Consider the following 14,441-nt stretch of genomic DNA (forward strand, 5'->3'; position numbering starts at 1 on the left):
TTGAGCAAGGCTGAACTAAATGCCTGCTACCAACCCAGCAACGGATACCAAGAGAACACCCTTACCTCCTCTACATGCTGGGGCAAGCTCTTCTCGCTCAGCTGCAGCATGTTCCCAACGAGGGGAATGTTGGAGGCAGAGGAGGAGCAAGGGGAGAGCTAAAATGGATGTTGTTCTCTTTCTGTTGTTGATGTTATTTGCCTCCCTAACCTGTTGAAGTGTTATCTGTTAACCCTCCTCCCTTCCCTGAGTGAGCAGAAGAATGACTGAGGTGGACACCAGAGGCGGGAAAACTCTGAGGTAAACAACAGGAGTAAACAACAGTGCACACGGACCCCCCGCAGGGCGTGCACACGGCCCCCCCACAGGGCGTGCACACGGCCCCCCCACAGGGCGTGCACACGGCCCCCCCACAGGGCGTGCACACGGCCCCAAGAAGCCAGAGACTCAGAAGCTGCATGTGGCTGATCCTTAAAGGAGACACGGGGGGTTGACCATCAAGCAGAGCCTCCCAGAATGCCCCTTGCTCGGATCGCCTGGCCAGCAGATCAGCTTAGGAGTCAACTAACAACATGAACTGCCTTCTGCTCGTCTTGTCATCCTGCCTGGGACTGTGAGTGTCTTTGAGTGTATGAGTGAGATTCTCCTCCCTCCTTCCCCAGTTTTAACTGAATAAACAAACCCTTTACACTCCCATGTGGTGATCCCCGCTCCTTAGTGTTTAAAGCCGTTTCAATCCACATCCCCTTGCAACAGGGAAAAGCAACAGGATCAGGCGGCAGCTTCCCACTTCCAGGCGTCTTTCTCCACACGGAGAGGAAGAGGAAGCAAGAGACACAAATGACCAGGAAAACAGTGGTTGCTCCAAGCGGTTCCTTTGTCAGGTGTAGCAATGGCTCTGGGGGCTAACATGGATTACTTTGTATTTCAGACGTCTCCCTTTTAATACTTTATAGCGCAAAAGCGGGTGCAAGCAATTCACCAATAGGAGCTCTCAGTTCTGCTGTGTTAAGGAGATAAACAGTGTTAGAACACTGCAAATGAAGTCCTTTGAACTCTTACTAATTTCACATCTCCACTTCTCATTGTGTTCTCATTGTTAGAGCATGGCAACTAATCCTATACAGAATCACTGTAAAATTGCCCAAACTATGGTGAAATGACTCGCTCTCTCTCTGCCCATGCGGTTGAATATGTCCCAGAGGTGTGGCGCCAGCTAGAACATGATACGTGTGCGTAATGATGATTCCTTTTCATGTTCCTCTCCAGGATTTAAGCCATGGATAGATGATCAATGTTGCAAGCGTACAACTAACCTTGGCCTAACAAGGATTGGGACCACGAGGTAACGACGGTAATGTCTTTAGTTGCTTTAACCTGCTCTGGAAGGTGGGGGAGGAGGAAACTCACTCTCACCATCCTCAATCACACTTAGGGATCGTCTAGACTACACTGAAGTTTCGAAAGAGGATATGCAAATTCCATGGGAATTTCCGATCTCACTTTCAAAAGTAGTCGGGACACGGTTTTTTTGGGAACTCCCCCTTTTTCGAAAAGCCACGTAAACCTCATTTTTTGGTTATTCAAGAGTCCCACATCCCGCCCTGACCTTTCACCTATGGCTTATATCAGTGAAGCCAGCGCATTCTCAGAAAGGAGTGGGGGAGAAGCCCCCAGTGTCCCTCATCATCAAAGGCCATCTTGTTCTCCCAGAGGTCCTGTCCCTGGCCAAGTGGGAAGCCAAAGCAGAGCTGGGGAGCCCAACTCTCCCTCACTGCTGTCATCAGCTCTGTTCCTCCCAGTTTCTGTGAGCAGGGCCTGCCTCTTGCTTACAACTTAGCTTTGCATAAGAACATAAGAATGGCCACACTGGGTCAGAACAAAGGTCCATCTAGCCCAGTATCCTGTCTATGCCAGGTACCCCAGAGGGAGTGAACACAACAGGTAATCATCACCTGATTCCCTCTCCTGTCATCCATTTCCAGCCTCTGACAAACAGAGGCTAGGGACACCATTCCTACCCATTCTAGCTAATAGCCATGAATTTATCTAGTCCTAACCTGCTTTAATTTATCTAGTCCTTTTTTGAACTCTATTCAAGTCCTGGTATTCACAACATCCTCTGGCAAGGAGTTCCACAGGTTGACTGAGCGCTGCGTGAAGAAAAACTTCCTTTTGTTTGTAAACCTCTACCATATCCCCCCTTAGTCTCCTCTTTTCCAAGATGAAATGTCCCAGTCTCTTTTAATCTCTCTTCATATGGGGCCCTTACCAAATCCCTCATCATTATTGTTACTTTTTTTAACCTTTTCCAATGCCAATCTATCTTTTTTTAGATGAGGCATCCACAGCTGTATGCAGTATTGAAGATGTGGGTGTACCATGGATTTACGTTCTCTGTCTTGTTCTCTAGCCCTTTTCTGATGATTCCTAGCATTCTATTCACTTTTTTTGACTGCTGCTGAACACTGCACAGTTTAGTATCATCTCCAAAGTTTGACACCTCACTGTTTAATCCTTTCTCCAGAACATTTAAACCGCGATTGAATTGTGGGGCACTACTAGTTACTTCTCTCCATTCTGAAAACTTATAATTGATTCCTACCCTTTGTTTCCTCTATTTTAACCAGTTATCAGTCCAAGAGAGGACCTTCCCTCTTATCCCATGACAACTTGCTTTACTTAAAAGACTTTTGTGAGGGACCTTGGCAAAGGATTTCTGGAAATCTAGGTACACTATATCCAGTGGATCTCCCTTGTCCACATGTTTATTAACTTCCTCAAAGAATACTAAGGCAGTCTGGATACTCTCTTTTGAAAAAGCACAGTTTGCATTACATAGCACCTTTTTTCAAAAGAGCACTTTCAAAAAAAGGCATTCTTCCTTCCTCGTAAAATGAGGTTGTCAGCGGTCGAAAAAGGGCTTGAAGGGCTGCAGCAGAGTTCCCAGGGCCACTTTTTATTAAGTGAAAGTTTAATAGGTCATTGTTAATAGTTTAATAGACCATCGTTGAAATTACATGAACAACAAGGGAAAGAGAATGCTAGGTCAGCCCACTGCTTCAGAAACGCCTCATCGCAGCAGAACATCCAATCACAGGCATTACATCACCACGGTTACCTCTAATTGGCTGATCAGAGCTCAAGGGCTGGACACCATTACCAGCCTCCTTGTAAAAGAAAGCAGCTTTCGTGACTGTCAAAAGAAGTCTCCGTCATTGCCAACTGAATCACAATTGAACAGAAAACATATCCAGCTTAAGTCAAGAGCAGAGTCTGAGCCCGTCTGAGAACACTGCTGGGTTATTGTACATGCCTTCGGAGTCAAGCAGGTAGTTATTTTTGGGTATTGCACTTAATTTTGTTAAATCACAGTTGCTTAAAAAACAAGTTATTTATCTCACTGGTTTAAGACAAGGAGTTCATTTGCGTCACTGTACTAATGAGACCAAAATCATAGACAATCAAATTCATGCACTGGTCTAGGACACTAAGGTGGCTTTTCATGGTCTCTATCGAGGCAAAACACAGAGCCGGTATGGTTTTGGTACAAGTAACAAAAAACTTGGTATTGAAGTTATATCAATGTCTTTGGGGTCAATGAGAGGTTTCAAGGTAAAATTCTGCAAAATCACTGTCAGGACCAAAAAGAGCTCCATCCGAGCCAGTCCCTCTCCCGCGCATATTCGTTTCCCTGCAAGGAAAAAGGAATTTTGAAGAGATGCAGAAGATCTTTCTTTGCAACCTACTTTAAATACTGTTACAAAGGATGTGTGATGCACAGAGTGACTCACGGTGGGTTTTGCCCACAAAAGCTCATGATAGTATGTCTATATTTGTTAGTCTCCAAGGTGCTACAAGACCACTCGTTTTCCATGGTAACTACATGAAAGATAATGGCCATCTCTTAGAGTTCAGGAAGCTGTGAAAATATTTGGGGTCTTCAGAAGTCACTAATAGACCATTTTAAAGGCTGAGTTCCTTGTAAGTAGCCCTTTGAATACCAGTATGTGGAGAAAGGTGGGAAGATATGGGGTTTGAGGAATGCAGGTTGTAAGCCAGCAAATACATTTATGGAAATGGTAAGAATCATAGAACCATAGATCTCGAAGAAAGCTCAGAAGACCATCAAGTGCAGCCCTCTGCCCAAGCCCCTCCATGTAGGTTCTTAAGTGGAAGGCAGAAATAACAAGAAGGGATGAACAGGCATGCTGAATAATAGGAGAAAGGCAGCCATCATACCAAGCTTTTTAACAGCGTGAGAGAGATGCTAAGCAGCCCCTAATAATTTCTACCAGCTTCTGCCCTGTTGCATGGTAATCCCTTCATTTTTACTCTTGCGTGCGCATTCCATCACAATTTGTCCACAGCAAGCTGACACCGACAAAGGATAACATGACGAGGCCAGGCAGAGGAGAGAGTAACGCTGTGGGAAGAGGCTATGCCTAAGGGATAGCCCGAAAATGTTCTGCAAACTACAATTTGAGGACTCTTTGTATACTCAAGACAAAGCTAAGAAAGAATGGTCTGGAAACTGAAATAAATATTTTACCTGCAGAAAAAGGCATGAAGAAGTCACTCTTCTTAAAAGCACCATTTTCATCCAAAAAATGTCCTGGGTTAAATTGCTCTGGGTTTGGGAATTCCTTGCCGTCATGTAGGACTGATTCCAGAGATGGGAATACCGTAGTGCCCTGGTTTAGTAAGCACAGATAAAGAAAGTGTAAGTGGCCGGAGTCCACAGTGAAAAGTCTCCAGAATTCACTGAGCTGGCCAGGAAGACACGTTTTTCTTTCCTTCATGCCCTTTTGCATCCCCTGGAAGTTCATGCCTTCAGCCAGAAGTAGAAACACTCTGATCCCATGAGAAAAGGTAACCCCACCAAACTGCAGCCCACCTGGAACAATGAGACCCTGGAATCTCATTGGAAAGTCGGAAATATTTGATCTGATGAAGTGGACCTGGCCCACGAAAGCTCATCATCTAATAAACCATCTTGTTAGTCTTTAAAGTGCTACATAGTCCTGTATTTTGTTTCGGAAATATTTGATACATCTTTCCTCCCATTGTCGGAAACATTTGCGTTTCCTTTGTCTTTATAATTTACTCATCAAACCAATCATTTCCTCATAACTAACAGCAACATAATAATGCTGAAAATGCCCTATACTGCTCAAACTGAAACTCAATTGGCAAGCTAGGCCCTGAGTTGTGGGGCATATTAACACCTCAGTATGTCTAAAGCTTGGTGAGGATGGAACCATTCCAGAAACTGACCTCCTAGAAAAGGACTACCTGACACTCTACCTGATGTCAATTCCATATCTAAAAAGGTCAACATGGTTCTAAACCTTTCTTCAGGAAGGGCAGTTGAGCCTGCAGAACACAGGGTTCTTCATGCCAGTCAAAACTGGAAAATTGTTGGTAATTGTGAAAAAAACACCTGCCACGTTCCAAACATTTCTACTGTGAATACTTCAAAAGGGAAAGGATAGAAAATCTGGATTTTTCAGAGAAACATTAGTACAAACCTTGGGGATGACATATTCTCTGAAGCGAACGTCTTTGGTCACTGCGTGTGGGATGCTGAAGGGGACCAGGTTAACAAATCTCTGGATCTCATGGATCACGGCATCCGTGTAGGGCATCTGGCTTCGGTCCATCGTGCATGGACTTCGGTTTCGGCCAATCACACGGTCAATCTCTTCGTGAACTTTCTCTGTATCCAAACGAATGATGTTGACTATAAAGCTAAAGACTAGGATTTTCATACTTTCTGCCACACTGCCAGAAATACACAGGTCCAATATTGGAACTACAACAAAACTGTTTTGGTTTTCCCAGAAACTACTGTACATGGTATCTAGGAGAAAGGACCAACAATGTACCTATGGCACAGTGATACTGCCCAGGCCTCGTTATGCGCAGAGCACAGTGTCATGGTATCGCTAGTCTACATAAACTGCTAAGCAAAGGATTGAGGCCTAAGATTTCACCCCAGCAAAAACAATCATCCACATGAGCTCGGAGGCAGCCCGTGAGGTAAGAATGAGCACTGGGGCTAGCTGGGTTTTAATACATCTCTAGCACGGATTACATCCGAACATGAAACGTCTTTGCCTTTGTGTGAGGGGATGGTGTTCGCCGGAGAGCCCGGGGATACCTGTTACCCACAAACCAGGCACCATCTGGCCAGCGGCAGTGCAGACACACACATATACAACTTTCTCTGGCCTGTGAGCCTCAACAGGGACTGGGAGGTGACAAGGAATCCAGTCACGGTGGCCCGCTTCAATCTGAAGGCCCGGTGCTGAGACCGCCTATGAGGAGGTGGAACAATGGCAGGTGTGATGGTGCTTCTCCCATGCAGACACCTGCCCACGCCCACTGAACTAAAACACCCATCCCCACACACCTTTCCCGTCATCCAGTGACCAGCCTACACTGTGGTGAGATGCACCACCTCCAGCCGAAGCTAGATTTGATCTGGTGACTAGAGGGCCAGGGATCTGACATACCTGGAGGCCTGCAATCCCCTCATTTCCCCAAATCTAAAAATGGTGTGCGTCTCTCTGGGTGGTACCTTCTACGTCTGGGTATTTCAGAAGCAGCAGCAATCCGTGTCTCAGGGTGGTGCTGGTGGTCCCTGTTCCAGCCATGAATAAATCTATCGTGCTTCTTACCAAGTTATCAGTGTTAAAAACCGACTGGCCGTTCTGTCGTTCCTGAAGAGAGTTTTGTTAGAGTTGTTTGATCATCGGGGGAAGACTGTCACACAGGCCCAACCCCTCATCTTCTCCCTGCTCTGTGACCCATCTGGTGTCTTAATGAAAATCCTTCACCAAAACCAGGCCCCAGCCCTGACGATTCCAGTAGCACTGTGAGCACAGATTTTGGGGGCATATTGCAAGGCAAATCTGTGGTCTTTGTAAGAGAGGAGAACTGGTTCATCTGAAGAACTGAGCTGTGCCCACGAAAGCTCGTGATACCGTCCACGTGTCTTGCTAGTCTCTAAGGTGCTCCTTGTTTTTTACCCTATTCCCGTTACAGACTAACACGGCCACCCCTCATACGTCTGGAGGATTTCAAGTTAGTTTCCATCTGTATTTCTAACTATTCACATTACACTTCTGGCTGCTTTCCTTTGCTTTCCTATTTTGTTCACCTTAGAAGCACGAATGGCTGGAAAACCTTGAACTAGAGAGGAAACCAAATATTTCTAAGTCATTTTTATCCTGAGAGCCCAATAGAGTGAGTTTGATAGAATCATAGAATACTAGGACTGGAAGGGACCTCGAGAGGTCCCATGCTCTCATGGCAGGACCAAATGCACCAAAGGAAGCAAAATCCCCACTGAAAATGCAAATGCCTGGCTACCTGCTGACCCAGGGATGCCCTGATGGAACGCCCAAGAGGCTGCTGTTGCAAAGTACTGCAGGGGATTTGCAGAACGTGTTTCTAAATAAGTTGGTAGTAGGTTAGGTTTGTAGGTGCGGCCAAAGGCTGCCATTTGAAACTGCTTTCTTGTGCTAATCCCACTGATGCTAACACAGCAGTAAAAGTGCCTCTGTCCACTCACTTACTAAAAATCCTTTCAATGGCTATATTCCATACAGAGCCAATCTACACATGGCCAAGTGCTTTGGATATCCTAGGGGGATGGTGGAATCTCCATTCCATGGCCAATCCGCATGCAGCTCTTTCCCCCCTCAAAGTGTGGCTCATGAAGCCACCCCTGCATCCCTGAAAATGGCCCCCAGTTACCTGTGCTCATCAGGACACGGGAGCCATCTCGTGCGGCCATTCAAAATGGATTTTTCAAGATGGTGATGGCCAGCAGGAGCCTGATGTGGCCAAAAAAAGTCTGTAACTGCATTTCTTAAAGGGTCAGCCCCCTTTTTCTCAACAACCAAATGCATCTGGGGGCTCGGGGCAGTCCCCAACTTTTTTTTTTTTTGGTTCTACAACTTTCCTCCCACCCCCCACCCCACCGGCTCTTCGTGCTATATGCACAAATATTTTGGCTCTTTGCCTGTAACAGGTTGGCCACACCGATCTAGATACTGCTTGGTCCTGCCGTGGGGCAAGGAGGCAGGAGACTGGACTCGATGACCTCCCAAGGTCCCTTCCAGTTCTAGGATTCATACCCAACAGCTGCGAGGGCTTTGTGACATCACAAAGAAGGAGCGTCTGATCGATGAGAGAGGGAAGAATTGGTGTCAGTTATGGATCAAGGTATTGGCCTGTCTTACCCACTGGGGTACTCCCACCAGCATTGCTCACACAAATGAGATAAGCAGGGTGGGGCTATTAGAACGTACATCCCAGGTTCACAAAGCAGGTCTTCTTTCAGAGAGAGAAATACCCAGGATAGGCAGAGTCCATCCCACAATTGCTGCCCTCACATACCTCTTCCATTTTGATGAGGAATGCATCGATGAAGTCCCGAGGGCAGCTAGGATCCAGAGACTCCTTGTGCATCTTAATTCTCTCTCGAACAAAACTAATGAGCTCCTGAGAACTGTTAATCATCTTCTTGTGAGGGCCCGGAATGTAAGACATGAAAGTTGGGAAAAAATTGTACACCTGTAATGACGAAAGGAAAAACACCTCTTGACTGATCTGGACACAACAAATAATCACTGTGTTTACCCAACCGACTCAATGACAGAACCACAATAAAATAGTTCTGTGCTACCTTCCTGGCCAAAAGTAGCCTGAAGAACTTTGCAATCATCACTGACTCATTCTATTCCGTACACATGTATCTCCTCCAATAAACTGCCGCCTTGTTTGGATTTAGCCATTCAAATAAACTCTGTTACTTCCAACACAAAGACATCCCGTGCTTGGGCAGGGGGCTGGACTTGATGACCAGTGATTTTTACTGAGTTGTGCCAGCAGATCATTTACATATGGTCGTGCTTTTGTGAGGTTTTCTGCAATATATGTGCTGGGTAGTTGTGTCTTGGAAACGAAAGGGAGTTTGATTTTCAGGTGGGTAATATGACCATAAAAAGATAGCCCACTGTAAATCTAAAAGAACTGTAATAGTCTGGATGCTCATGTTTTAATTGGCAAGTTCCTAGATTTTTACCAATTGCGTTACAATGGGGCGTCCTTGAACAAACGTAATTCAGAGCCAATGAATTGTTTTTGTAGGAATTTAAATAATCCCAAGAAACAAGTTTGAGGCTGGGTTTGGTAGGCAGCCGATCCAGAACAGGAACATTATGGGAAATGGAGATAACAATCATTTAAGGGAAATGAACAGTAAAAGAAAAAAAATTTTCTCCTTTCCCTGGTTACAAAGGGGAAGAGTGGAAGAAACTCCTGAACACACCTGTACCAGAACAGAGCCCACGAGGTCATTGTTTTCCTCTAGGAGATTAATTAAAGTCAGAAATTTCTGATCTTCATAGTCAAACCGATCCCCAAAGACGATGGAGGAGATGACGTTGGAGACGGCGTGCGTGAAGCAGATGGTAGGGTCAAAGGGCTGCCCTGGAGCAAAAGAAAACCAGAGTCCAGTTGTTAATTCAGTATATTCACCTTCAGCCTCACAGCTACTGGGAAGTTCTGGATCTTGTGGCCCCAGGACAAGAGGGTGGTCTCTAATATTCATGGAGTGGGGGAGAGAATAAAAGCCCCCTGGCAGCTGGGGAGTTTTGGGCGGAGAGAAAAGGCCCCTGGTGGATGGAGGGTCTGAGAGGACAGGAAAAGCCCATGGTGACATATGTACCACTAATGGCTGGAGTTACAAGATGGCTGAACCAAAGTTAATATTCCCAACAGAGAAAAACAAAAGTCTTTAGCTGACTCAGCAAATCCCCACCATGCGTGTTTCTGAGCCTTTCCACCAGAAAACGGGCTTCCTCTTGGATTCGCATCTCAATGCTCTTCTTCCCCATCCCAAAATTTCTCAGGGTTGTGAGGACAAATCTGCGAAGCTGCTTCCACTGCTCCCCATTGGCGAAAATAATGCCTGGAAACAGGAGAAGACAGGAATGAGGTGTGGGGAGGAGAGGGACAGACTCAGTTGCCCCAATTTTCTAACCTAAGGATGTAGCCAGACAGACACCCCCTCCCCCCCCATCACATCCATCTTATTTGCCTCTCTGAGGTTCCTGAAGCATACAGGACAGAGAAGGAGCAATAAAATCAGCATAGTCTATGCTGGGTCATCTGATCCTGAGAAGCTGGAAAAACAGATATGTGGAGAGAGAGCGATTAAGTCAATAAGCTGGCCTCGAGGCTGTGAGAACTGCCCCCGGCTGGCACCCATGTTGATTCGAACACACACAGTCCCTGGGAGAGGAATTTCCCACTGAGAAAAGAATCCCCAGTACTTCCAATTTAATCATCTCAATTCTCACTTACAAGTGTAAATTAAGTTCACAACTCCCTTGTAAGAACTGGTCTCACAAAAGACAGACCAGCCCCATTTGGCATGACAGATAAGAAAGAGAAATACGTGACCCCATGAGTATAAAAGATAGGTCCAGCACACACTCACTTTGAGTGTCATTCTACCCTCTACCTGCTGGTCGGGTTAGGTGTTTGACCTCCCGAGGTTCTATGGGGACGCCCACCTCGTATTTTCGTCTTTCCTAGGAATTGAGGGACCGGCCCTGGCCTGACATGCTGGAGTCGAGAGGCACAGAAGGGGGTAAAAATTGTACCTGGATGTGGTCCTCTGTCTTAAGTGTACACATAGAAAGAGTAAGCTGTTACTTGGTACCATTATTTCTATTTTTCTATCTTTATCTTCTTTGTAACCATTTTTAAGATCTATATTTTGCTAGTAGTTAAGAAATAGAGCAATAGCCATTGTAACCATATGATTTATAAGCTTCCTCAATAAACCTGTAACTGTTTAAGCTTTAACCTGACTCCTTCAGTTGCTGTAACAGAACCAAGCACAATTTAAAAGAACTTCAGCCGGTCTTAAGGGACAGATATAGGGAGCCCTGACCGTTGGCTGACAAAGGAAAGATTGGTCATTGAAAGACTCAGCATGAACTCAGACATGGTTGCATTGATGTTCTGCTAGAGATCCTAACCAACGCCGATATGTATTTGCAACAAAACCCCGCACCTCGATCTCTTTGCTGTTAATAGCAATTATGAACTGGCAAACAATCCCATTAGTGGTCATGCTCAATGGCCACATTTTGTTCTCTGGCACAGCGTAAACGGTCACAGTAACTAGAGCGGGACCATGTAAAAAATCAGAAATACACTGAGACGTACAGAGGGGTCTAAAGTTAGACTCCTTCAAAGACCAGGACTAAATGGAGGACCAGCTGTCTTCTCGATCATCATCTCCATACCAGAGAACAGCCGAGCGACATGCCGCAGCACCTAGACACGTACCTGTTCCTTTGATCACCACGTCTGCTAGTGGCAGTTTTCCTCTTCCACTGAAATCCTCCCCTTGATCTATTAGAGCTTCCTTCACAGCCTCATGCCCACACAGTATCACAATCCGCTCCGAGCCAAAGCTTAGTGTGAAAACAGGGCCGTACTTCGCACTGATCTGTAAACAAGTAACACAAAGAACCAATCCGTTTTTACTATAGCCATGTAGGTAAGAACGTGAGCAGATCTCATTACTCCTAAAAAGGGAAGTAAGCAACTAAGTCCAAAATATAGATCTGCGATCCCCCACACTTACCTCTCTAGGCCAGTGGTTATCAGACACACACCATGCCCCCTTTCTTTGTGTCTGGGGTTTTTATGGCCACCCCCATAAATGCGTAGACCCCATCCAACTCTGAAGCCACAGCAGAGCAGTAGCCGCTGCTGGCTTGTGCCCAGCTCTGAAAGCAGCGCCGCACCGACCGAGAAGAAAGGGCGGCACTGTGACAGGGATTTTCATCGATATAGTCTGTAAGCGTTTGACCCATATTGGTACCCTTACCGGCAGCTGCTGCCGACACCTGGGGCTGACAGCCAGACCCAGACCCCCACATCCCAGTGCGGTATTGGCAGGGGGCAGGAAAGAGAGCCCGAGGCCTGGTGATGGGGCTCTAGCTGTCCCCTTTATTGCTGCCTTTGGGGTGTGCATGGCCTTTCTGCATGAGCCCCAGCTAGGACTGACAGCCAGAGTTTTAACTCCCCCAAACAACCCCCCCTGACATTGCTTAGTGGGGATGGCATTCACCTGGGCTGTGGGACAGCCGGTTTTAATGCCCCCCTCTCCTGGCCCCTGATTTAACTCTTACTCTGCCCAACCAATCTTTCTGTGGATCGAACATTTAGGCTACGTCTACATAAACAGCAGAATGTCTCTTGCGCAAGAGTGGGTTTTTGCACAAGGAGCAGTGTAGACTGCTCCTTCTTGCGCAAAAGCCTGCTGAGAAAAAATGGCGGCTCATTAGGTATGCAAATGAGGTGTAGCGATATTCATCACAGTGCCTCATTTGCATATCTTCTTGCACAAGAATTTGCAATGTAGACGTAACCTCGGTCTTCAATACGAGTTGCGCAATCCCCAGAAATGTCAGCGCTTTCTTTCCCCAGGCTTCCTTAGCGCCCATCTTAGCCAGAGCCGTGGATATGGAGAAGACACCCTTACCTTATGTATAGAGTCAGGCAAGTTCCTCAAATTCAGCTGCAGGGCATTTCCTATGAGGGGAAAAGCCACAGGGCCGGGCGGCAGCTTCCCACTTCCAGACGTCTTCCTCCGTACTGAAAAGAAGAGAAGGCAAGAGACACAAATGACCAGGAACACCGTGGTTGCTCCCAGCGGTTCCATTGTCACGAGTAGCAACAGCTCTAGGGTCTGACCGGGGAATATTTTATACGTCAGAGCCCACACTTTATATATTGTGCCTGCAAAATGGACAGTGGCAAACAATTAGCCAATAGTGGCTCTCAATTCTTCTGAGTCAACAAGTTTATCTAGGGCCAAGTTTTACTAGATACTGACAAACTAGGAATGAACTCCATTGAACTGTGTTTGCACCTTGTATTCTCCCTAATGCAGCACAAAAATTAATCATCATGGGAAACGTTCAGTGCCCACCAAGTCATCGCCCTCTGTCAGCACACATCCTGGGACACCTGGTGCCAACCGAAGCATAGATTAAGGCTGGAGAACGGTACACAGCTGGGATGAACTGGACTGGTGTGCACCCGCCCCCCATGTACTTGTCAGCCCTGCTCTGAACTTGGTTAGCCCCTGGTCCCCGTCCCAGACCCACTGACCCACCTGAGGTACCAGTGTGAGAAGGCTAAAGCATCACTGCTTAGACAGGTGCTAAGTGCATCTGGTACTGCCAGAGGGAGGGGCAGAAGCTACCACTGCTAGGGTCTTTATCCTGTTGGAGGGCTAAAAGAACCCCTTAAACTTCCACCCCCGAAAAAAATCACATTTCCCACAATAGAGACTTCCTAAGACTTTGGCAGCTAAATGCTGCAAAGATTCGTCATCATGAGGCCTGCACCTGTGCCTGGCTGGTCCTGGTTACTGCATGTGAGATGACGAGCTCTTGCTGCTCTCACTTACTCATTACCTCCGAGAGCTGCACATGTTCACAGGGCATCTTTATTCTAGTGTTTCCCAGCCTGGCCGTGCTTGCTTTGGCCATCTGAATAGCATCCCTTGCAAGTGTATTTTCTTCTGGGTAATCACGTCACTGTGCTGGAGGCTGTTTTTGCCCAGTCACCTGGATTCTCATATAACTACAGCTCACTTCATGTATAGGTCAACTAAAAGACTTCCCAAAACGGGCATCTTGGCAGTTCCGTATTTACTTCTCTCTCACTAGTAAAAAGCCTTAACCATTGAGAGCCCCTGTGACGATATGTCGGGGTTCCTCCGATACGGCAGCCCCGTAGCAGCAAGAACAGACTCCGCCAGACAGTAGAACAGAAAGGGTTTATTGCTTCTCCAGGATACAACACAGCATAGATGTGATGTGGCTCCAGGAGTCTGGGCCAGGATGCCTTGGCCCCCGTAAGATGGGGTGCCTGAGCCCTTAGATTACAGCCCCCTGCTTAGTCTGTCTCCTTCATGGTTCCAGCCCAAGACTTCTCCTTCCCCCATAACTCACTTCCTTTGTTCCGTCCCTTCTCTTAACTGGTAGGACCGGTTCGGTCACTGTCATGGGGGCCCTCAAGGAGCCTGCCCCCCCCCCCCCGGCCGCTGAGCAGTGCTTACAGATAGAAGCCAGTAAGGGCATAGCCCAAGCATAGCAACCAGCAAGTTACTGACACTACATCACAGCCCCAAATACAACAATAATGAAAACCATCCACCCCTGCTCATGGGCTATGCCTATGTGGTGAGGACAGGGGAGGAAGAGCAGAGGAATTCACGGTTTGTTCTGACTTTCTCTGCCTCCCCAGCTCTGCTCTCCTGACTATAATCCATACATTGGCCCTGCCATTGCCTCTCAGAAACCTACAGTGAGATACTAGCAAAACCACCTGCA

General features: G+C 46.8%; 1 protein-coding gene across 2 annotated transcripts in view; it reads right to left on the reverse strand.

Moving 5' to 3' along the window:
* Positions 1 to 2,797: 2,797 nt before the first annotated feature.
* LOC102463015 (E3 ubiquitin-protein ligase MARCHF8) overlaps positions 2,798 to 14,441 on the reverse strand; it is a 160,117-nt gene continuing 148,473 nt past the window's right edge. Inside the window, exons 1-9 of one of the 2 annotated variants that reach the window (XM_006128746.4) lie at positions 12,581 to 12,820; positions 11,377 to 11,539; positions 9,836 to 9,985; positions 9,344 to 9,504; positions 8,410 to 8,586; positions 6,584 to 6,725; positions 5,532 to 5,719; positions 4,553 to 4,694; positions 2,799 to 3,694 (exon numbers count right to left, since the gene is read on the reverse strand). In XM_006128746.4, the coding sequence (XP_006128808.2) occupies positions 3,513 to 3,694; positions 4,553 to 4,694; positions 5,532 to 5,719; positions 6,584 to 6,725; positions 8,410 to 8,586; positions 9,344 to 9,504; positions 9,836 to 9,985; positions 11,377 to 11,539; positions 12,581 to 12,760 (1,485 nt within the window). In that variant the 5' untranslated portion in view covers positions 12,761 to 12,820 and the 3' untranslated portion in view covers positions 2,799 to 3,512. Of the gene's footprint in view, positions 3,695 to 4,552; positions 4,695 to 5,531; positions 5,720 to 6,583; positions 6,726 to 8,409; positions 8,587 to 9,343; positions 9,505 to 9,835; positions 9,986 to 11,376; positions 11,540 to 12,580; positions 12,821 to 14,441 lie in introns of those variants that run through there. The other variant, XM_075935712.1, reaches the window with a different exon arrangement.

This window comes from Pelodiscus sinensis, chromosome 8 (assembly GCF_049634645.1).
Source record: "Pelodiscus sinensis isolate JC-2024 chromosome 8, ASM4963464v1, whole genome shotgun sequence".
Taxonomy (NCBI): Eukaryota; Metazoa; Chordata; order Testudines; family Trionychidae; genus Pelodiscus; species Pelodiscus sinensis.